Genomic DNA, 24,651 nt, shown 5'->3' with positions numbered 1-24,651 from the left:
CAGGGTTAAGTCCTCCCCTAGTGGCTGTCTATTAGACAGCCACTAGAGGGCACTTCCTGCTCTATAGCACAGGTGCTAGAGCGTCGCTGGACGTCCTCACGCTGTGTGAGGACCTCCAGCGTCGCTCAATTCCCCATAGGAAAGCATTGAAAATCGTTTGCAATGCTTTCCTATGGGGTGCGCTAATGCGCATGCGCGGCATTACCGCGCATGTGCATTAGGTCTCCTCGGCCGGTGGGCAGGATCAGTCTCGCCCACCGGCCGACGTAGGCAGAAGGTGGAGCGGCGGGGGAGGAGCAGGCAGCGATGTGGGACATGTCGCTGCCTCAGGTAAGTCACTGAAGGGGTTTTCACCCCTTCAGCAACTGGGGATTGGGGGGGTGGGAGGGAGAGGAATCCTGCAGTGCCAGGAAAACGGATTGTTTTCCTGGCACTGGAGATTCCCTTTAAAGACACATGACATGTGTGACATGTCATGAATCCCTTTTATTCCAGAAGTTTGGTCCTTAAGGGGTTAAAGGTAAACTATTATGAAAATCAACATTATATTGACAATAGAGCATTTTTTACCCCTTAAGGACACACGACATGTGTGACATGTCATGATTCCCTTTTATTCCAGAAGTTTGGTCCTTAAGGGGTTAAATGTCACTTGCAAAGATGGAACGTTCATATCCGTTAGTGTAAAAGATTGTAATTTTGGTTAATTATTCTGATTCAGTTTCAGCTGCTGTGTTCCCTGAGTATTCTACAGACTGCAGTTAAAGGGTTACTCCAAGCATCGATGGTTTGAAGTGGTCATGGTGCCTGGTCGCTTTGAAATGCTGCACATACAGCGATTATCCTCTTCCCTTCCTACGGTGTAACTATACCACCAGCAGCGTCATTAGCCAGTCCAAAATAATGTTCCTGGCTGGCTAATGTCAATTTAGTGCAAAATTGACATCTGACAACAGCACGCACTGCCAGACAGTCAATGCCAGCACTGCCCTCCACACTGTCCGTAGCAACCCAGTCCTCCCTGACATCCCTCCCACTTAGGCAAAGGAGAGTGATGTCAGCTGAGGATCAGGATAAGGAGAAAACGTGGCCTTGGCGAGGGGCATCACATAAAAGGGTTACTACAATAAATCCAGTGTTTTTTGCAAACATTGATTTTTTGGTTGGAGTAAACTTAAAGTTATAATATCCACTTCCCTTTACTGTAAAAACATATTGATGGCATTTGGTTAATTGCCCCACCCAGGTGTTAGCTGCTGTGTTGCCTGAGCATTCTAAAGACAGCAGGCTGTATGACTTTTTGGATCACTGACATTAATTCCACTGTTTGTAATCTGAAAAAAAATGCTAAAAAACAGTCCTGTACAAATGAGGGTTCAGCACATAATCCTAATATTTCTCACCTATTACTCAACAATGATGGATGTTGTGTCAATAAATAGTTTATTCACTAAATAGTAAATTTTATATTGAAATAGCAAACTCTGCTTTTTGGCCTGAATACTGTAATTACAGGTTTCAACTCATTAAAATACTATGTTTAGTGACCAAACAGTCAATATATAATACCTTCTATGAGTAATGTAAGGAGAAGAGGGTCCTGGTCTCATTATAAGCCTTCCAACTATAATTACAAAGTCATCACAAACTCGCTACAGTGCGTAAGTTAGCACAGTAATAATTCCCATTGTGTCACAGGAGGGGTGACTTTAAAATGTAATCCTGCATGTGATACATGGCACAGATCAGAATGTTTTGAACACTAATGTTCTATATGAAACAATTGTGGAAGTGTCAGCACAGAGCCGAGCACAACTCCTGGACTGGACAATGAGATTCCACAAACAGGTACAAATTCAGTTTAAAAAGAAACAAAGTTTTATGTTCACAACATGAAATTCTCAATCTATAATTTAAACCTCATTATGAGGCACCAAATATGAATAATCAACTTCAACAAGTGTCCTTTTGAGCTGCACACAGGAATCGCCCCTTTTGTGACTGGCGTTGAGGTGACGTAGCCCATGTCGCAATGTGATGTATTCACAGACCAATAACAGGCCATGTATCACACAGTCACACAACCAATGTTCTCGATTGCACCTTCAGGGTCTGTTTTATACATCATGAAGTGTCCTTGAACCTGTGCAGCACTGAGTTTGTCTGTGTGGGAGAAAGCTGCTTTAGCAAATTGCTCTCCAGTAGCAGGTGTCTGGTCCGGGTAGAAACGGAGGAACATTTGTGTGAGTTGCCAGTGAGTGCAGTGTCCCACATACTGCTTGAAATCAACACGCCCTGGGCGGATCAGCGCTGGATCTAACCTGGAATGAAATCAAGGGACAGGCAATGTTTGCAATGCAATCTTTATTTTTAACAAGATCATTTGCTTCTTCAATACTTTCACAAACATTTAGATGTTTCCATGCATCTGAGGTTTGTATGTGAGTGTGATGTTCTAACTAGGGAAAACAAAGTAACTGTCTAACTTAAAGCAGCTTTGTCAGCTAAAGATAAAATAAAACAAAAAAACTTTGAGCGTTTCATAAGGATTAAATAGTTAATTAAATGCTCATAAAAAGACTGGGTTGAAATTTCATTGAAAATCTAAGGCAGTCAAAAGGAACTACTTTGTCTCATTGTAAATCCTCGAGCCGACAAAAAGCGTAGATATTGCTGTCAAGTATTGCAACTTACCCTGGCCATCACTAGCGATGGTTGTGGGAATAAGGCATTATCTTGCTCATTGTGAGACAAAATCTATGGAGGCTTCCATTGTCTCGCAGGATTCTCCCCACATATTAGTGTTATCCACGTGCGAGATTACAACACTAACATTGAGTCTTGATGGATGAAGCACCAGAAGCTCAAGAAATAAGATGGCAGCACCCGCCAGGAACAGCATCTGGTCAGCACAACTCACCTCCATTGCACCCCTAGCCACTGGACAACAAGCAGCAAAATAAGCAAAGACGCCAGAAGGTGACAGAGCCAGCCTGATACAGGCTATAATGAAAATCTATAAATAAGAGCAGTCCTGGGACAATGTTTTAAAATTGGAGCAATCACCATGACAACCTATGACATATTGTTGCTCCCACTTTAGTACATTACCCCATAATTGTGCTTTATGCAGAACCAGCTGGTTCTGCATAAAGCACAATTATGGGGTAGCCATCGCATGGTTCTCTCTGTGTTACCTGTCTATGTGATTGGTTGTCATGAACACTATCCGAGCCTCTGTGGAAGCTACGCCATCCAACGCATTTAGGAGGCCGCTGAATGTCAAACGCCCCATTCCCTGGTATACTCCTGGATCTAGAGTAAGGAAATTAGGGGAAAATCGACATTAACGTCACAGCTGATAATAATAGAATGCATTAAAAGGTATATAGACTATTCTGGAATGCCATGACCGCTATACCAAATGTTAGAGACGGCAACGGCAGATCAATGGGAGGATATGACAGATATACAATAGATTAACTCATTATTTTTTAGTTAGATAGATAAATATAAATATATACATTAAGTTGATATCACAGTGAGGGAATAAACACAGTGAATGAGCAGTCTTGGCTGCTGAGCGCTGACACTGTAAGATACTAACTCTGTTTGGCCAGATCGCGGCTGACGAATGCGGCATCCACATCTTCCAGAAGGATGATGCTCTGTTGTGGGGCCACACTCAGGAGGTGATTGAGACGGTCGTCTGAGAGGCTGTTGTCACTGAGGCTCATCAGGCATATACTGTACTCCAGCTCTCCAGCAATGGCAGTGCTGGGGGATGTAAGGGACAAGGTGAAGCAGCAGGTAATTTACATAACTGCAGGCAGATCGTCACATGCTGCACTTCTATAAACTACATGTGGTGGATTCTCAGCCCTTTAACATATGTATCCAGTAAGGGAAATTATCATACAGGATGTGAGTTTAAAGACATAATTAATATTATTATTGGCATTTATATAGCGCCAACCTATTCCGCAGCGCTACATCACTATTCCTATGGTTTTCATTTACAATTGGATCATTACATCATGTCTGAAGCCGTTGATTGTTTTGCTTAAAACTTTTTAAACAAAGTAATTTTTCAAGGGCATAAAACCGCATCGACTCAAATCTGCTATAGCTACAGGTACTTTACAATTTACACTAAATGCAGCCATTTTTCACATAGATTTTTTATCTATGCAGCTCTACAAAGTAATGCAGTGATCCCTCTGAGGCGAATGAACCATGACTTAAGAAAAACACCCGGGACTTTGTATACAGGCAGTGCATGGAGCACTTATTATATGGAGACCGCCATATTGATTCCATTGTAGTTTGGCCACCTTAAAGGAAGAACGAATATTCAGCAGTAAAATTGTGCATTTTTTAAATGGGCTTTAATATATAATTTATTCTAAAGTGAAGATATACATTAGAATAACAAGAATTGTTAAGAAGCTCGCCCCATTTTAATACACACAGTAATTAATAATCCCACTTACATAAAACTGCTTTTCCCACACCCTGGAGGTCCGTAAAGCAGGTAGCCTCTTCTGTAAGGGATACCTATGTGTGATGAATAAAGCCTTAAAGTTAGCACTGTGAAGTTTACACTAAATATCGATGGTTTCACAGCTCAAGGATACAAAGCAGATTAAGCTTCATTCAATCTACATCGGGGCAACAACAGTTAAACTGGAATTAGGTCAACTACATTTTTTTTATTTGGATATTTTTTTTTTAAGTTTTTGAATTCCTGGCAATTCACTTAAGAGGTGAGGCCCAGGAGGGCCAGAAGATCTGTTTTGGGATTCAGTAACTTTCGATCGAGTGATGGACTACCCTTGTGAGTGAAAAAGGTCTTAAAAACAAATGACAGGATAGCGACATAATCGAGCTACAACTGGTTTGATATCCAAGTGGGAATTGATGGACAAGCAATTATATTTTTGCCTATGCTTCATGTTTATGTTGGACTAGGTTTTGGAAAAGTAATGGGTTTAGTCAATAGAATTCTAATTGTAACTAATTAAACTTAAAAAGGTGGAAAACTTATGGAAAAATTACTGTTCTGGTAAATTTCTCCAACTCAGCTTGGCTATTTTAGCGAAATTCTGAATTAAGTGAATATGCTGCTACGTCAATTTCCATGAAATGCACAAATGGTGTCTTTTCATATGCAAAGCATTAGTAACAGCTAAATGATGCACTGGATTCAGAAAATGTCTTATCTCAAACATGACAGTTCTGGTATTTTAAATAAGTTATTAACACCTCTAATTTCATAAAATAGGTTTGAATTATGCTATGACAGCGGTGGGAAGAGCATTTCTATATAGAAATACTGATTTTCAGCACAAAGCATAGGAGGATAAGAACATACATACAGTTGGAGGTGGTCATTATTTGAATGGACAGACAATTTACCTCGGTCACTGTACCACTTGGGGTGATTAATAAATCCTTTCACATCTTGTAGAATCTTCTCCGAGACACCTTCTTCCAGCACTACGGAACTCAACGGACGTCTGCGCCGTGGGAACCCAAACTGCCGCCATTCTGCTCCCATCGCGGTGTACATAACCGTCTTCCCTTCCTGCTCATGCAGGGCTAACTCCCTTGCTAGAGCCAAACATGATGAAGATATGAAAACATTGATTACTTTATTAAAATGTCTGAATAAGCCTTATAAATGTCAGACTGATAACAACCCCTGCCCCCTTCCAGGTCTACAGGCTATTAATAGCTCTACTTTATTATAATAAAAAAAAGGTTTAATAACAACAGTTGACCTTAAACCAACTTTTAAACCTATAAGGTTTCCCAGATATTAGCATGTAATCATCATGTGTTTACTATATGCTAATTAATTCTGATCATTTAACCAAATATTTTTTATAAAAACCACTGGTTTATCATAAAGGAAAGGTTTAAGCATTCTGTTTTCTCAAAAACAATTGTTTAAGTTCTTATATCCAATTTATCTAAATGCCCTCTCCCATATCCAAATACAGTTTGAATATCCTTCATGTCGGATTTACCTTCCTGCAGAATGTTAAAGAAAATGTTCCGATTGGTCCCAAAAGCAGTGAATGTGACATTTTCCCAGGGGGTTCCAGTGTGAAGGTCAATCATCTGCTTCTCACGATTCCTCTCAATTCGAATCCACTTCCTCCGGTACCTGGGGATGGTGAAACATAGCTTAATCCAAAGGTCTCTGCATTACAGTACTTTACGAGTAGTTTTGGGAGTTAAATTCAATGATCAGATTTCTACTGTAGAAAACTAACCGGTAAACTACAATCATTTACATAGAGTAGTTAATCTTAGCTTTAGGTATCCACTAACATTATTTAATCACCACACTATGCTACAATATCTCACTTTTTAAATAAAAAATGTGATACATCTTCTCACAGACATGAGACAATAACTCTGTAGAATATGTTGGGGCTTTTTACATAAAATTACAAGATACCTTATTACCTTTGGTTTAGATCACTCACCAGATGAAATGGTTGCCAGGACTTGGAACAAAGTCAAACTTGGTGCTTATCCTTCCGCTCTCATGCTGTAGATAAGATGTCTCCACACTCAGATGCTGAGTGTGCTTGGCGTGGTGAGATATCCAATTCAGAAGCCATTGGTAGCTCTTGTCTTTGCTTGGCACCTCCAGTGTTATCATATAGTGTCTCCTAAAGGCAACCATACCAAGCTGGGCACCTTTACGAGCCAAAGCCAGTGCTGTCCCCACGCCAACCAGGCCAAACCCGGCACCAAAATAGGGATTGTCTTTGAGAGCAGATATAAAATCAGTAAACGGCATTTTTACGGCTGATGGATCTACTCGAATTAGTGTTTCTTCCAATTCTTCATGCTGTGTTTACGAAATAGAGACAGAAATTATTACATGGTATTGACTCAATACAAAGCTGCACCTACTTTAAAGAAATAGTCATCTCATATATAGATGAACTACTGTAAACCTTCGTTTTGGAGAGTCATACAGGTTAGCTGCAAGAAGCAGGCAGATCAAGAGACCCCATGGCCGCACCAGACTTTCTACAAATGTCTTATTTAAGGAGATAATGTTTTGATGGTCCTCACAATACATACATCAAATATTACTCAATTTATTTTAGCATTTTTTTCCCCTCATGAACAACAACACCAAAGAGAGCTAACACACGTGTATGCGGTTATAATGCATCGTCTGCCTTCTAATATGGTTATCGGAGGATGTCGACAAACTAGCCACTCAATACCTTTTAGTGTGATAATTATCTAAAAAGACATTGTTTTCAGACACAGCGCTGGTAGACACAGGAACCTGGCTGAGTATAGGAGCGGTAACTTTATTGGGGAAGCTAGATTAGAGTGCAAGCTTTCAGGACCAGCTGAGTCTCCTGTGGCTGCAGGTCATGTAGAAGATGTGGTCTTTAGAGCTTGCACTCCACTCAGCTAGTGACCTTCACTCTGCAAACAGGGAGCCAATGATTGGAATACATTAATTATTAAACAATACCCAGTGAGACAAACTGTAAGTCACCCAGCAGGTCAGGGTAAGGAAACTGCCCTAATTACCCCGGCTTTTTACCCCCTGTGAAGGACAGACTGCCCGCTGCAAGCTTCCACATGTATCTAACCAGACTCCAGCAACAGCTTCCAATGCGTTCCACGCCTCAGCCGGAAGCAGAACTCTGCGTTCCAAGCCTCAGCCGCAAGCGGAACTCTGCGTTCCAAGCCTCCGCTTGATCCCTGAACTCTCCGCGTTCCATTCGAGCCATCCGCCCTGCGTAGCGTAGCGTTCCTTCGTGCGTTCCACTCAGTACTTCCGGTTGCGTTCCAGCTTGAAGGCGTCTCACGGCGCTGTCCTGCGGGTCTCTGAGACCGACACTGGAAATAATAATAATAATAGACCGGAATTACTGCGGCCTGACAGCTTCCTGCTCCCCCCCAGTCAGCTCTATCCAGCTCCTGGCTAACTCTGAGCGAGCTGCGGCCTCCACTACCTGGTACTGCTGGTTACCTGGGCAACGGCTCTCTATTATTATTATAATTATTATTATTATTTATATAGAGCCAGCTTATTATTATTAATATTATTATTATTATTGGTATTTATAACGCGCCAGCTTATTATTATTATTATTATTAGTAGTAGTAGTAGTATTTATATACCGCCAGCTTATTATTATTATTATTATTATTTATATAGAGTCAGCTTATTATTAGTAGTAGTATTTATATAGCGCCAGCTTATTATTATTAGTATTATTATTATTATTATTTAAATAGCGCCAGCTTATTATTATTATTTATATAGAGTCAGCTTATTATTATTATTAGTAGTAGTAGTAGTAGTATTTATATAGCGCCAGCTTATTATTATTAGTATTATTATTATTATTTATATAGAGTCAGATTATTATTATTAGTAGTATTAGTAGTAATATTTATATAGCGCCAGCTTATTATTATTATTATTATTATTTATATAGAGTCAGCTTATTATTATTAGTAGTAGTAGTAGTAGTATTTATATAGCGCCAGCTTATTATTATTAGTATTATTATTATTATTTATATAGAGTCAGATTATTATTATTAGTAGTATTAGTAGTAATATTTATATAGCGCCAGCTTATTATTATTATTATTATTATTTATATAGAGTCAGCTTATTATTATTAGTAGTAGTAGTAGTAGTAGTAGTAGTATTTATATAGCGCCAGCTTATTCCGCAGCGCTTTACAATACGAGGGGAATTTACCAAATGAAACAATAACAAAGTGTAACAGGAACAATAACAGGTAGTTACAGTCTGTAGAGTAAACCTAGCTGGTTATATTGCTTATAGAGAGACCCCTGTGTCTGTCCATATATCCAGCTGTCTATTATAATTCCTGGTATTTATTGCTTTACAATATTACAAAAGGGAGAAATGTAACCATAAAAGAGACAATTACAAAATGTTACAGGAACAATAGGTGGATGAGGACCCTGCTCAGACAAGCTTCCAGTCTAGAGGAGGTGGGGCAGAGTGGGGGACAGCAAGCAAACGACAAGGTGGGAAATAAGCAAATCTGTAGGTGAGAATACAGTGTGGCCTTTAAGGAGATGGCAAGAGACAGGTTTATGAAATAGAAGTTACTCTGGGAGACCATAAGATTTCCTGAAAAGATGGGTTTTGAGCAGACATCAATACATATAAAAATGCATTTCAGGGAGGTGGCAGCCACTGTGTCCCCGCCACCAAACATGTATAAACACCTTGACATACAGATACACACACACACACACACACACACACACACACACTAGCCCATACACTAGCCCATACACTCAGATACACATACTGACATACAGATATACACAAACACACTCAGATACATACTGGCACATACTAATTCTGACATACACAGATGCATGTCAAACTATATATTTGCAGCCATCTACCTTTTAGCTTACTGTTGTCGTGTCCAGGACTGTGGCTTGCTTGGGGTTCTGGTCCTGGCTGGGGCTGATGGCAGTGAGCATGCAGCAGCAGCTCATTTCAGCCTCTCCGCTGCCTCCTCCCTCCATTCCTCCAGGGTTGCTCTCTGTGAAGCGATCGTCTGTCACTTCCTCCCTGCAGGCTGATTTTACATGGGTCCGGTCAGTTTGTAAAGGGCCTGGGCACCCTACCGGGCCCCTGTTTAGCGATCATTATTGGGCGCAAATCACATACAAAATCCTGGAAATCGCACACACAATCTGACATACATTGTATCTTAGATTGTGTGTATGATTTCTGGGATATTGTATGTGATTTGCAGGTGTCAGTGAGTCACATTCAAAAATATTTAAAAGCATGCATGTTGTCTTTTGGGGAATATCTACTAAACAGTGATTTATTATTTTGTATTTGAACAGTGAAGTGTCCCTTTACATCTCTAATCCTTTTCTCACGTTTTTAATGTTAGCCATTTCTTACCAAGCATTTGGAACGTGGGGATTTAGATTTGCTGTTTGTTTTTGTTGTATTTTTTTAGAAGTTACCATATATGTTGAGGACTGATCATAACAGAGTATGCAATATACAGTCACTGGGAAATGGCAGACGAAGGACTTGAAGGGTCTTGTGTTTGGACTACCAAATCATGTGATCAGCTACTGCTTATCCAGACAGCACCTGACTGTGGGTACCACACAGAGCATGCAGCTCAGAACGATGCTCTGGAGCAGAATGGTAATGTGCATATTAGCTGCCTGGATGTTGATTTGTCATCCCATGTAAAAGAGCTGGCTTTAGATGCACCTGGACATGATTTATTTAAGAAACCTTCAGAAGTGGAATACAATGATCCAGGAGGTAATGCATTCAACAGTTTTCTCTTTCATGTTGTTCAAATGTTGTTGTTTTTTTCCTTTTTTGTTGGTAGAATAGAACAGATTATGAGCGTTCAGTAATAAGTGCACTGTAAAGGTATTCCAGAATTAGTAACATGTGCTACAGACCTTTCCAGATGCTTATTACTTATTCCCTTCTATGTCAGAGGATTGCGGCTTATGATGTTCCCTCATCCTACACACACACAAAATGGATCAAAATCGGCTTTTATTATTTAAAGGCTCATGCGTATTCTGCAGCATTGCACAGTGGCTGTAAGCAGAATGATCCCCATGAATCCACTTCTGTACACTTCTCAATGACCAGAATGGTAGACCTTCACTCTTCAATGATAACTTAACCCCTTGCAGTCCCATGTTGGAATATACCAGACAAAATAGCTTATATCCTGCGGTCCAAAGTCGGATTGATCCCTAGAGAGTAGCGCTTATCCTCTGTGCCAGGTGCTGCAAAGGCGTGTGATGCGCACAGACTGGGAGGTTCTGGTGCTGGAACACACGCACGGGTTGCATTCCACCAGGAGATTGCGGAGCTCTTTTCGCAATGCGATATCCAATTCCGGTGTAAATTGTTCAATTAAAAAAAAAAAAATTAGACCTGCTGGAGCTCTTACTGAAAATATATTAGACCGCAAAGAGTTAATACAAATAAAACCAAAATTGTTTCAAAAACTCAGTATCTATTTTTTAGTTGTCTGTTTACCACAATGTCTTTCTGTATATTGTGCAACTATAGCCTGCTGTGTACTGTCTTGTGGCACATATGAGTTTCTTTTTCTTTTCTTTTTTTTGCAATATTAGATTTGGTACATTTAATGTTCCTTTTTTTTTTTGCTTAGAATATTTACCATCCTCATTTTTCTTTCCTCAGATGTATGTTTATTGTCCCAGGATTTACTTACAGACACTATTACCTCAGAGCCTCCTAACTATTCTCCCAGGAAGGGAAATAGGTCCCAAAGCAGAAACATTGCCTCCAGTACAGAGAGAACTCTTCAAATCGGAAGCTGCCACCAGCCCAGGCAGGAAAATCTCCTGTGTCCTATTTGTCACCATGAATATAAGTCTCCTAGTGAACTCAAGGAACATTTTAAAAGCCATACATCTCCCCATACAGACTTTAATTGCTGGGTGATCAATTGTCCCTTTACTACACATAACCGCAAGAACTTCCAGGCTCATCTGAAGCAAGAACACCAATTAACACCTTTTACCTGCTCCCAGCGCACCTGCAAACGTCTATTCCCAAGCCATGATGAAATGTTACTGCATTCCCGCAACCATTTCCCCTTCCACTGTAAACGCTGTGACTTTGTCAGCTCTAACGTAAAAATCTTCACCCAGCACCATAAAACGCACCCCAGGGGCGAGGAAACACAGTCTGGCATAGAAACACTGGAGTCAATGCTGAATTCTTCAGATCCAGCTGAAAACCTGGCTCAGAACATGATACAGACAGGTAAGTAAACAAAGTGACAGACACCGCCACCACCACCTCAAAATCTTATGCTACTTGTTATTGTTAATTTTTGTTTCCTAATGGATCATTTTATATTTGTGCATTGATTTGGTTTTAGGTTGCATTCTAAGTGTGTTTTGGTTTTATACAGTACATGTGTGGTTTGTGTTTTTGAGTAGGTACACAATATTGATTTACTCATTCCATGTCTATTTAAACTTCAGCAATTAATAAGCCAGTGATATGTCATTTTGCTATTATACAAAGTTTAGCATAACATCTGCATTTTTTTTTTTTAAGATACAGAAGCCAGTCAGGGTTCAGTAGCGGTGGAGAGGCCTAGAAAACTGAGAAAGTCTGCAGTTCTAAGAGGACAGGTTGCAGGAAGCCACAGTGATGGGGAAAGTGAATCTGCTCGAACTGTCAAGAAAAAAGCTACAAAATCCAAAACTGCACTCACTGCCAAGACCAAGGAATTTAAAGGTACAGTTATGGGGTGAGAAGCGATGAATTGCATTTAGTACAAGGAAGATCAAACTTCTGTCAATAACATTGCAGGCATAGAAATCTAATATTATTAGTATACTATACAATGTCTCAAAAATGAAAGAAATAGTACACTGGACAAATATGTCGTCATTAGGATATTTTTCAATTCTACTTTTTGGATTGCAATAAACTCTGTGTGGGAATGAGAACTGCGGAAAAGATTACACAGAGGGTGGGGGTCGCTGACCTATTTAGATTTAGAGATATCTAAAAACACGAAGCTGCCAATCAGGACCCAACTACAATTCTTCTAATAGTTAATGACCAGAAGATAAAAAAAAAAAAAACCCTCAGTAGTTGTATTTTATTAAGGGAGCTCAGTAGTTTGTACATATGACGTTTGCACTAGTTCCCATGTAATATTCTAAAGGTTATATGTGAGCTGTATATAATGGGCTAGAAAACATATCTTCTGTGGAGAATTCTGCCTCTATTTTATGTTATTTTCGGTCTAAAACTAGCAATTCCAATGTCAGTTGAACAAACCTCTATTGAATTTGTTAATATCCTCACTTAGATATTATAATCGTTTGCTTGTCTGGAAAAATAACACCACTAAAACATGTTTTCCTTTCAGGGCATGTAGAGAAAGGAAAAGAGCACTTGTTTAAGACCCACATGTGTCCCGAGTGTAAACGCTGCTTTAAGAAGAGGACCCACCTAGCAGAGCACCTTCATCTTCACTTTCCCGACCCTAATCTTCAGTGCCCCAACTGCCGCAAATTTTTCACCAGCCGCAGCAAGCTGAAGATCCACATGATGAGGGAGTCTGGAGAGAAGACTCACCGCTGCCCGCTGTGTGATTACTCCTCTGTGGAAAGTAATGCTCTTAACCGTCACATGGCCAGCATCCACGAAGGGGTGTCCAACTTCTATTCAGACACCTACTGTTGCCCAGTGTGCAAGGAGACCTTTAAACTGAGCCAGTCTCTTAAAGACCATATGAAAGTACATGCATCACAGCAGAAGATGCTTTCATGCTTCCAAGAGGGTTGTAACCAAGCCCCTTCAGACCGTAAAGAGTTCTTACGTCACCTTAAGGAAGCTCATGGCATCCGAGGTGTGGAGTGCCAATACCACGCTTGCTCACTGCTCTTTAAGTCACAAGAAGAGATGGAGCAGCACCGGAAGATTCACTATGCTTTCCATTGCCAGGAGTGTGACTTTGCCTGCTCAAACAAACACGCTTTCCGTAATCACAAGAAGAAAGGGCATCCGGGCAAGGAAGAGTTGTCCTGCCACTTCTGTCCTTATAAGAGTTTTAACCCTGTGGAGTATGCAGACCACATAGGGAAGATGCACGCTAATGAGAAAATCCACCGATGTGGAGATTGTGAATTTGCCACTGCACACAAAAGAGTTCTCATCCGCCATTTGTTACTGCACACTGGTAAGATGAAAAATTATAGGTATAACCCTTTAATTTCAAGCAGGTCGCATGCCGGTCTACCCTGCGAGAAAACTGTACAATTTTTTATAATGGTTATTATGTGTGATGTGTGTTTTTTTTTTTTTTCTTTTGTTTTATAGGAGAGAAACCTCACAAGTGCAGCCTGTGTGATTTCACCTGCAGAGATATCAGCTACCTCTCCAAGCACATGCTCACTCACTCCAGCGAAAAGAACTACATGTGCAGCGAGTGCGGCTACATCACCAAGTGGAAACACTATCTCACCGTGCACATGCGCAAGCACAGCGGGGACCTCAGGTTACTGCAGTCGGACCACTTGTTGCAAACAGTTTGTTATGCCCTTCCTCTGTGTTCCTATTAACAAAAACCTTTCAGTGTTTTAAAGAGACACTAAGCATCTTAATATGAAAATACATTGTCCCCAAAAACGTAGTTCCATTTCAGAGATATGGTGTTAAAACCAAAAGTTCATTGTTCAGGGGGAGGGATGGCAATGGGGTATTTGTGTGGAGTGCGTTGGTATTAACTGAAACCCATAATTTTATTATAGGTATCAGTGTAACCAGTGTTCCTATCGCTGTCATCGTGCGGATCAGCTGAATAGCCACAAACTACGTCACCAGGGGAAGAGTCTCATCTGTGAGGTCTGTGGATTTGGCTGCAAGCGTAAATACGAACTCCAAAAACACATGCAGACAAAGCACTCCCAATCCTGCCAGACACCCATGTACCACTGCCAGCATTGTACCTACCAGACCAAATACAAGCAAGCACTGCTAAATCACAACAACTGCAAACACACCAAACAAAGGGAGTTCCGCTGTGCCCTATGCACGTATCGTACCTTCAGCAACACTAGCCTTTTCTTCCACAAACGCAAATCACACGGCTATATCCCTGGGGATAAGGACTGGCAGGAAAAATATGCCACCAAGCAGCAAGAGATCAACCAGTCTGACACGTTGTTTCCGTACAAACCAGAGGAAAATTCCCATAACAAACAATCTCTCTCCAGTGTCCAGAAACTTTACTCGCAATCATTGACTGCTCAAAGGCAAAGTGACTTGATGGAACAGGAAACTGAATGTTTACAGGTTGGTGATCTAAGTGAGACAAGTGGAGATGGCCAAGTTTCAGTGACCACTGAATCCCTATTGGCAACTATGACATTGGAACCTGTTGAAGCCTGCAACATAAAGATGGAGAGTTTTCCTGCACAACTTGAACTGTCTACATCCACTGATCTTTTGCCCAATGAGTCTTCGGTTGAGACATTGGGTGCTTGTGAAAACTCTCTTCCTACAAAGGATGCAATGTTATGTTTCTCTGAAAACTTGGCAGTGGAAGACAATGATAACTGTGGACAGGAGTTTGAGGAAGAGCCAAACCCACAGTCTATAGATCAAGCCAAGCTAGGGCACTGTCCAACTGCCCAGTACAACCAACAAACAATGCTGTGTACTCTTAGTGACAAATATGAAGAGCTACATGTCCATGCTGGTACTACTTTGGATCTCCAGACTGGAGAAATACCAGTAGAGGTCCAAGAGTCTTGGGTAGAAGCTATAAAAGGTGGAGTAGAATTAACCATTGTATGCGAGTCCAGTGGGCTTCTGCCTAATGATGCCACGGAAACTGAAGGTTCTGCCACATCTCTAGAAGAAAATAGTAGACCGGATTCTGTTCTTAAAGCTTTAAGGAAGCAGGACAGAGAGCAAGCGGAGGCACTTGTGTTGGAGGGCAGAGTTCAAATGCTGGTTGTCCAGTCCAGTGCTCAGGTTTACAAATGTGAGAAGTGTTCCTATGTCACTAAGAAGGAAGAAAGTATGTACCAGCATGCCAAAACTGCCTGCCAGGTGCACAGAGACTCACTAGTATGCAAAGAATGCGGTGCTTGCTTCAAACAGCAGAGGGGGCTCAACACACACATCAAGAAGAAGTGCCCAGTTATACTCAAGAAGAAAAAAACTGTTCTAAAGACTTCTTCTACATCTGTAGGGACTGATCAACACGTGTCCAGTAGCAGTTTGCCCCAAGAGAATAGTCATGGAGATGGTATAATAAATATGGTTTCGACTTTGGACACTGTTCAGGAATCTCAAGGGATGGACATTTCAGAACACAGTTTAGAAGACGTGGAGACAATATCTTCTTGTCAAAATTTGGTTCAAGAGGAATTCAAAGAAAACATTCCTGAAAAATGTGTTTTGTTAGATAAAGGTGAAATAGGAGTTTTATTTTCACCACATCTCACAGGAGAAAGCCACGATAATGTATCTGCTCCCTCTGACTTTCAGGAGAATGGAAAATACAGATATGAGCAGGGAAAGTTCCATTGTCTGGTTTGTTCTTTTTCCTGCTCTAGAGAATGTACCATTAGTTGCCATGTGAAGGAAAACTGCAAAGGCTTAAAAAGGATCCTTTGTGTCCAGTGCCCTAAGGTGCTACTGTCTGAGGCAGCCTTGAGAAAGCATCAAAAGGAGAAACATCTCAAATTGGTTGATCAGGATAAAGACCAGCTGTCAGAGTGCTCTGCAGATGATGGAAGCCAAAATCTGGAGGATGTTGAGGAGAATATGGAAGTTTTGGGTAATGGAAAATACAAATCAAATAATGACACTGAGAGTGGCTGTCGACTTTCTTGTCCAACCTGTTCCTTCAAGTGCTCCCAAGACCGAGCAATGAGGACACACAAGAAAAGGGGCTGTTTGAAACCAGGGGAGCTTCACTGTCCCTTGTGCTCCTTTCGATGCATGTCTGTGGCCGCCTTAAAACGTCACAGAGCATTACACCAGAAGTACACTCGTAACAGAATTCAGCTGCAGTGCAAGCAATGTGATTTTATCTGTAAACAGCCACGATGCATGAAACAACATGTTCGGATCCGCCATGAAGGTATCAAACCTCATTGTTGTCCATACTGCGATTTCAGTACCACCAGACGTTACAGGCTGGATGCTCATGTGTCCATGCATACTGGGGTTGGCCGTATTTCCTGCAGTTCTTGTAGTCGTACTTTTGGGACTAACTCTAAGCTGAGACTCCATCAACGCCGTGTTCATGAGAAGAAACCCACCCACTTCTGTAATCTCTGTGACTATAGTGGCTACAGCCAGAATGATATTGCACGCCACATGGGAAGTTGCCACAGTGGTGAACTTGCCTTTCCTTGCTCAGTTTGCCCGGCAAGCTTCAGTTCCGAGGCGGCACTCAAGCAGCACAGCTTGCGAAAGCACCAAGAGAAAGATATCCATGAATGTCCACAGTGTTCCTTTACCTGTCACAGCATTTCCACTCTTAGATGCCACCTCCAAAAACATCATCTGCAGTTAGAGTGCAGCATCTGCAAGCAGTCATTCTCTCGACGTCTAGATCTGGAAGAGCATCGCAAATCCCACTTTGCCCACCACTGCCAGCAATGCCAATATGCAGCTAAAGATAGCAAGCAGCTGGTGCACCATTACTCCATGGAGCACGAGAATGTAACAAATCCTGGCTGCGAGGGAGAAGAGAGTTTTCTCCATTGTCCATTCTGCTCATTTTCTTGTCGTCACCAACTGGTTTATGACCACCACGTCAAAGGTCATGGGGGCACTAGACTGTACAAATGCACAGAGTGTGATTATACTACCAGGAACAAACAGAAGATCACTTGGCATAGTCGCATTCACACCGGCGAAAAACCATACAAATGCCATCTCTGCACCTACGCTTGTGCAGACCCTTCACGTCTCAAAGTAAGTTGTTTTTTTCTTTTTTTTTCTTTTCAAAAACACTTTGTATACTCTGTGTGATGATGTATTTCAATTACATTTTTCTAAGAATAATATTTTTCATGGCCCTGATATTATCAGCCTTCATATTGCATGGTATCAATCAAACTGTGCATTTTGGAGAATAATATACACATTAAAGGACCACTGGCACTATAGGGTCCTTGTGTCCCCCTCACCCTCAGGGCCCGCCTCCCGCCGGGCTCTAGGGTGAGGAAGGGGTTAATCCCTTACCTTTTTGCCAGCGCCGGGCTCCCTCGGTGCTGGGGACTCTCCTCCTCCTTTCCCGTCATCGGCTGAATGCGCATGCCGCGCGTGGATTCAGCCAGTCTCATAGGAAAGCATTCTCAATGCTTTCCTATGGACGCTGGCGTCTTCTCACTGTGAAAATCACAGTGAGAAGCGCGGAAGCGCCTCTAGCGGCTGTCAATGAGACAGCCACTAGAGGCTGGATTAACCCTAATGTAAACATAGCAGTTTCTCTGAAACTGCTATGTTTACAGCAGAAAGGGTTAATCCTAGATGGACCTGGCACCCAGACCACTTCATTGAGCTGAAGTGGTTTGGGTGCCTATAGTGGTCCTTTAAGTAAGAATGATGGTATAATACTCATGATTATTCACCAAAACTGAAAATTGGTGAAGAATTGACAAGAGAACTGCACATTTTATCCAAACTAGAACATTTCTCTAGCTTAGCTGTTTCGAATTATAATTTTCACTGCCCTTGACATCAGTCCTGTGATAGTAAGTACTGGATAATTGTATCTCTACAGGGAGTGCAGAATTATTAGGCAAATGAGTATTTTGACCACATCATCCTCTTTATGCATGTTGTCTTACTCCAAGCTGTATAGGCTCGAAAGCCTACTACCAATTAAGCATATTAGGTGATGTGCATCTCTGTAATGAGAAGGGGTGTGGTCTAATGACATCAACACCCTATATCAGGTGTGCATAATTATTAGGCAACTTCCTTTCCTTTGGCAAAATGGGTCAAAAGAAGGACTTGACAGGCTCAGAAAAGTCAAAAATAGTAAGATATCTTGCAGAGGGATGCAGTACTCTTAAAATTGCAAAGCTTCTGAAGCGTGATCATCGAACAATCAAGCGTTTCATTTAAAATAGTCAACAGGGTCGCAAGAAGCGTGTGGAAAAACCAAGGCGCAAAATAACTGCCCATGAACTGAGAAAAGTCAAGCGTGCAGCTGCCAAGATGCCACTTGCCACCAGTTTGGCCATATTTCAGAGCTGCAACATCACTGGAGTGCCCAAAAGCACAACGTGTGCAATACTCAGAGACATGGCCAAGGTAAGAAAGGCTGAAAGACGACCACCACTGAACAAGACACACAAGCTGAAACGTCAAGACTGGGCCAAGAAATATCTCAAGACTGATTTTTCTAAGGTTTTATGGACTGATGAAATGAGAGTGAGTCTTGATGGGCCAGATGGATGGGCCCGTGGCTGGATTGGTAAAGGGCAGAGAGCTCCAGTCCGACTCAGACGCCAGCAAGGTGGAGGTGGAGTACTGGTTTGGGCTGGTATCATCAAAGATGAGCTTGTGGGGCCTTTTCGGGTTGAGGATGGAGTCAAGCTCAACTCCCAGTCCTACTGCCAGTTTCTGGAAGACACCTTCTTCAAGCAGTGGTACAGGAAGAAGTCTGCATCCTTCAAAAAAAAACATGATTTTCATGCAGGACAATTCTCCATCACACGCGTCCAAGTACTCCACAGCGTGGCTGGCAAGAAAGGGTATAAAAGAAGAAAATCTAATGACATGGCCTCCTTGTTCACCTGATCTGAACCCCATTGAGAACCTGTGGTCCATCATCAAATGTGAGATTTACAAGGAGGGAAAACAGTACACCTCTCTGAACAGTGTCTGGGAGGCTGTGGTTGCTTCTGCACGCAATGTTGATGGTGAACAGATCAAAACACTGACAGAATCCATGGATGGCAGGCTTTTGAGTGTCCTTGCAAAGAAAGGTGGCTATATTGGTCACTGATTTGTTTTTGTTTTGTTTTTGAATATCAGAAATGTATATTTGTGAATGTTGAGATGTTATATTGGTTTCACTGGTAAAAATAAATAATTGAAATGGGTATATATTTGTTTTTTGTTAAGTTGCCTAATAATTATGCACAGTAATAGTCACCTGCACACACAGATATCCCCCTAAAATAGCTAAAACTAAAAACAAACTAAATACTACTTCCAAAAATATTCAGCTTTGATATTAATGAGTTTTTTGTGTTCATTGAGAACATGGTTGTTGTTCAATAATAAAATTAATCCTCAAAAATCCAACTTGCCTAATAATTCTGCACTCCCTGTAGGTGGAGGAAGCCAGCTTTTTTTTGTTTTTTGCTGTACAAATTTCTGTCTCACTGTCCATGTTTTTTAAAGGTTTGGGATAACCATAATCAATTACCGGTAATAAACACAGAAAAATGGATAAAAAGAAAAAAATATATAGTACAGGTTAGACAAATTTATATAAACTGAAGACTGATATCCTGCGTGGGAATTTTGGAGAATATGTCAGTAATTTATGAGAAATAAAGAATTTGTCTTACTATTCATGTTACATGTTATTTTTCCTTAAAGCAACACTATAGTATCGGGAACACCTATTCCTGACACTATTCCTGACACTATAGTATCGGGAACACCTATTCCTGACACTATAGTAGTGAAATTGCTATTTAGGTGACCTGCTCCCTTTGAAAAGATATTACTTACCTTTTTCCAGCGTTGTGCTGGTCTCGCCGCAGCTTGCCCCGCATCATGAAATTTGACGATCTTGGCCAAATCAACGCTTTCCTATAGAATTAAAAAGCTGTGGGAGGCTATTGACATGCGCGGAAAAACGCTGCGCCTATAAGCATTTCCTCATAGAGATGCATTGAATCAGTGCATCTCTATAGGGAACATTTCTGCACACTGTGCAGCACTGACTCAGGAAGCATCTCTAGTTAGTCACTAGCCACTAGAGGTGTTACAAGGCAGCAATGTAAATATTGCCTTTTCCCTGAAAAGGTAGTGTTTACATTAAACCCTGAAGGGAAAGGTTATAGATACCAGAACAACTACATTAAGCTGTAATTAATGTTTGCTTAAGTTTGTTAAAAGCTTCTTGTATGAAACATTGAATTCTCTCTCACAGTACCACATGCGGATCCACATGGATGAGAAGAAATATTTGTGCCCAGAATGCGGATACAAGTGCAAATGGGTCAATCAGCTGAAATATCACATGAGTAAGCACACAGGTAATAAAATGGACCTGCAACTATTCTTTGTGGATTCATATCTTGTGTTTTTATGTTTGCAGCATCTGCAAGTATAGCTAATAAATACACAGATACATTACAATGGGAATTTCTTCTAAAATTTTACAATTCAATAGATAAAATGTTTATCTTTTATTATTTCATCTCTTTTATTATCCTCTCACTGACGTATCATTCCCCCAGTTAATGTATTCTCTTTCTGCTGTCTAAATACAGTTTTACTTTCCCCTTTGACTCACCAGTAAAGACCCCCTCACCCCCACTGCTCAGCTCAAAACAAGTGTGAGCTCTACATTTAGAAGGAAAGAGGGGAACAGTGCCTTGATGATGTCCTCTAAGTAAAAATAAAATGGGAGAGAGGACAAACAAAAAAAGGAATATAGTGTAATATGGTAATATTGGTGTGGAGGAAAAAAGGAAGAATTGCACTTAGTGTTTGGAGCTATAAACTATCTCCAATAGTTGTGCCTGGGTGGTACAATCCCTGCCTGAGGATATAGACTTGATATTGACTTGGAGCAAAAATAGTTTTTGCTCATTCCAAGGGCGTAGATGGTATGTTCCCCACCTAGGAAATATATGTTCCAGTATAAGGGTAATAGGAAGGTTCAGATGTTTTAAATATCCAAAAACTTTATTTGAAAAGTATTATAAATACAATATCCTGACACACTAACACTCTTCACCCAGTGAAATAGTGCTACAGGTGGGGGGGGGGGGACCTTCACTGTTTAAATAGTAGGAATATAATTTACAAAAAAGAAAAAAATCGGTCGCATAATGTCATAGGTCATGTGACCGTCCCATAATTAACTTCAGGAGAGTACAAACTGAGTAATAACCGGTGTAGAATAAAATAGGGGAAATCTTTTAAAGTACTTCATAGATGGTACCTAGTCCCAACTAGACTGGCTAAGATATCTATGACCAATTCCCCACTTTGCTGGAAATGTTTAGCCCAGGAAGGAACTATGTTACATATTTGGTGGAATTGCCCAAAAATAATTACATTCTGGGACTCGATATATTCTATTATGTCAGCCTTTAATGTAAATCTAAAGAAATCTCCAGAAATTGGCTTGCTTCACCTTTAACCCCTTAAGGACACATGACATGTGTGACATGTCATGATTCCCTTTTATTCCAGAAGTTTGGTCCTTAAGGGGTTAATGGGGTATACTTCCCCAAAATCATCAAATATTGACCTTACATTGTCGTATGTCCACAAAAATAGTAATTGCAAGATTATGGAAACAAATATCAACTCCAGACATCACTCAGTGCAAAAAACAACTTATATTTCAACTTAAAATGGAGAAGGGAGTTTTATATTCAAATAATAATCTCAAATATATACATTATTATGAACAGTGGATCAAAAAGATTAAAGAAATATTTTAATAACTTGTTCCATGCAGTTAACAGGTTAATTTTATGTATATCCTTCTAAATAGAGAAATATACTAAACAATAATATATGTATTTAACTTTTGTATTGTACTATGTTTGTATAATGTTTGTTTTTTAATTGTTGTAAGTATGTATGTTTAAAAAAAAACAAAAAAAAAACACCTCAATAAAAAAATTTAAACATAAAAAAAAATAGGGGAAATCTAAACTTCATAGGTTAATACAATTTAAAACAAGGTCTATGACACAATAAGAATAAGGGGAAGGTGAGGTGTACCAAAATGTCCAGAATTATTTTATTTCTCAATGTTGGCACACAATATTATATAATAAAAATTGCAAAATGCCTTTAATTACATTCTCATTTGCTCCATGCAGGTTTAAAGCCATACCAGTGTGAAGAATGTGACTACTGCACAAACCGTGCAGATGCTCTTCGTGTACACAGAGAAACACGTCATCGGGACATCCGTTCTTTTATCTGCGAGCAGTGTGGCAAAGCATTTAAGACTCGTTTTCTGCTGAAAACCCACATGAAGAAGCACAGTGAGGACAAACCATATGTTTGCAAAGTGTGCCAAAGCAGCTTTCGTTGGCCAGCGGGCTTACGCCATCACTACCTCACCCACACCAACCAGCAACCCTTCTTTTGCCAACACTGCTCTTATAGGGCCAAGCAAAAGTTCCAGGTCGTTAAACACATACAAAGGCATCATCCGGATTGTCCAGACATCTCCAAAGGAGTGGGAAAGGACCTCATCTTATTAAACTCCCCCCCTCAGGATCCTGTAGACACTAGCATCCACCAGTCAACCCAGACAATATAAAAATGAACTAACTTAGCATGACACCTGATGAATGGTTGGTTGGTCTAAACAAGCATGCCCTGTCATCTTTGTAAAATCTTAAGGACATCAACAAAGACTATTTTTTAAATATGTTAATTTATGTTTTAATATTTTGAGAAAAAGATAAAATTATTCTGAATTTTAAAGTGTTATGCAACCTTTTTTGTTTTTGTTGATTTAAAAGCAGACAAAATTAAAACAAAACAAAAACAAACATTGGAGACTGGCTGTGTTCTCTCGTTGCCAAGCAATACATTTGAAACATCCTGTTTACTATAATAATCTAATATGTGATCGCTGATCTCAGCCCATCCAATGATTTCCTATAGGAATGGACTGGGAGGCTTTTGCATATGCTCTTCAAAGCGTAGCTCTATGCCAATCAGATGGTGTCTATAGTCCGTCTGATTAAAATAATGGAGTTTCTGCCCACTATTTCGGCAGAAACGCCTCTTGTGGCTGCCAGTATAAAGGCCAGTGGAGGTAGGTAAACCCTGCAATGAAAACACTGCCCTTTCTGCAGAATGGAAATGTGTTTTTAGCAGCAGGATAATACATGGCCAACATTGAGATGAAATGGTCTGGGTGCCTATAGAGTTGCTTTATAATTGTGAAAAATTGTTCTGCCTAGGAAAAGGTCTAAATAATACAGACTGCAAGTAACAGAGAGAGGTTAAAGGACAAATGTCATCACATTTTCACTACTCTTGTTTATTACATTTAGTGAAACAATTATTTTTGTTTGGTGTTATTTAAAAAAAAAAAAAGTAATTTTTATAAAATTTCTAAAAAATAAAATCATTACGTTTAATGAAACATTTTAAAACGTGAAGTGAAAATGTAATGATTGTTCTTTAAAGCAGGTAGATGCCAGAAAGATATTTGTGTGAACTTTGTTTTTAGCAGCTTTACCTACTCTCAATATACCTTTATTAACCCACCATGCAAAATGACATGTGCGCAAAAATGTAGCAAGAGGAAGGGGGCAGGGGACTCCTCTGACTCCTGTTATGTTTTAGAGCATTTTATAAATCGCTATCTGTACTATGAAAAGAATTCACGGACAAAACAAAAGGTGATTTTGTCCTTAGCGCGCCACTGTGTGGAGAATGTCACGTAATGTGTTTTGTCAAGAGTGGAGAAACCTAAATCCTTTCAAACTGCCCACAGTCACTGCTGTTACTGGAACCTGATCTCGGTTATATCGAAGGGGGCAACTTTACCTGAATACAATTCTTATAGGCTGACAACATTTTTGAGGAGACATTTGTCATCTACAAAACGATAGCATGTTTTACAGTGTTATCCACTAGCAAAGGATTCAAGATTAACATCGGATTTTGTATGATATATATATATATTTATTTCTTTTTATTGACATTTTTTTTTTTTAACAAATACAATAAAAGATAAAAGTAAGAATTGTATAAACTTCATGATGAAATACAGATACATTAGTAAATGTAGTTATATAATCAACAATAAATAAATCCTTATCCTTTCCTTCTTTCTCCTAAGCTCTT

General features: G+C 40.2%; 2 protein-coding genes across 5 annotated transcripts; one reads left to right on the top strand and one right to left on the bottom strand.

The window, feature by feature from the left end:
- Positions 1–900: 900 nt before the first annotated feature.
- Positions 901–7,690, bottom strand: LOC134571152 (mitochondrial chaperone BCS1). 2 transcript variants are annotated; one of them, XM_063429276.1, is made up of 8 exons: positions 7,576–7,690; positions 6,498–6,868; positions 6,033–6,172; positions 5,419–5,613; positions 4,494–4,557; positions 3,608–3,777; positions 3,198–3,315; positions 901–2,321 (listed from the first exon to the last, which is right to left on the bottom strand). In XM_063429276.1, exons 2-8 carry the CDS (start codon positions 6,815–6,817, stop codon positions 2,069–2,071), a joined length of 1,260 nt encoding a protein of 419 aa, XP_063285346.1. In that variant the 5' UTR covers positions 6,818–6,868; positions 7,576–7,690; the 3' UTR covers positions 901–2,068. The 2 variants fall into 2 exon arrangements, with proteins under 2 accessions (XP_063285346.1, XP_063285347.1); XM_063429277.1 differs by having other exon boundaries at positions 7,589–7,689.
- Positions 7,691–7,769: 79 nt separating this feature from the next.
- On the top strand, positions 7,770–23,274 carry ZNF142 (zinc finger protein 142). 3 transcript variants are annotated; one of them, XM_063429274.1, is made up of 9 exons: positions 7,770–7,805; positions 10,025–10,344; positions 11,254–11,841; positions 12,142–12,324; positions 12,968–13,780; positions 13,921–14,098; positions 14,352–17,538; positions 20,744–20,849; positions 22,659–23,274. In XM_063429274.1, the coding sequence occupies exons 2-9, from the start codon at positions 10,086–10,088 to the stop codon at positions 23,105–23,107; spliced, it is 5,763 nt and encodes a 1,920-aa protein (XP_063285344.1). In that variant the 5' UTR covers positions 7,770–7,805; positions 10,025–10,085; the 3' UTR covers positions 23,108–23,274. The 3 variants fall into 3 exon arrangements, with proteins under 3 accessions (XP_063285344.1, XP_063285342.1, XP_063285343.1); XM_063429272.1 differs by lacking the exon at positions 7,770–7,805 and adding an exon at positions 7,818–8,006; XM_063429273.1 differs by lacking the exon at positions 7,770–7,805 and having other exon boundaries at positions 10,005–10,344.
- The last annotated feature ends 1,377 nt before the right edge of the window (positions 23,275–24,651 follow it).

Source organism: Pelobates fuscus, chromosome 8 (assembly GCF_036172605.1).
Source record: "Pelobates fuscus isolate aPelFus1 chromosome 8, aPelFus1.pri, whole genome shotgun sequence".
In the NCBI taxonomy this organism is placed as follows: Eukaryota; Metazoa; Chordata; class Amphibia; order Anura; family Pelobatidae; genus Pelobates; species Pelobates fuscus.
Note: the sequence above shows the minus strand (reverse complement) of the source record. Positions and strands in the feature narration are given on the sequence as shown.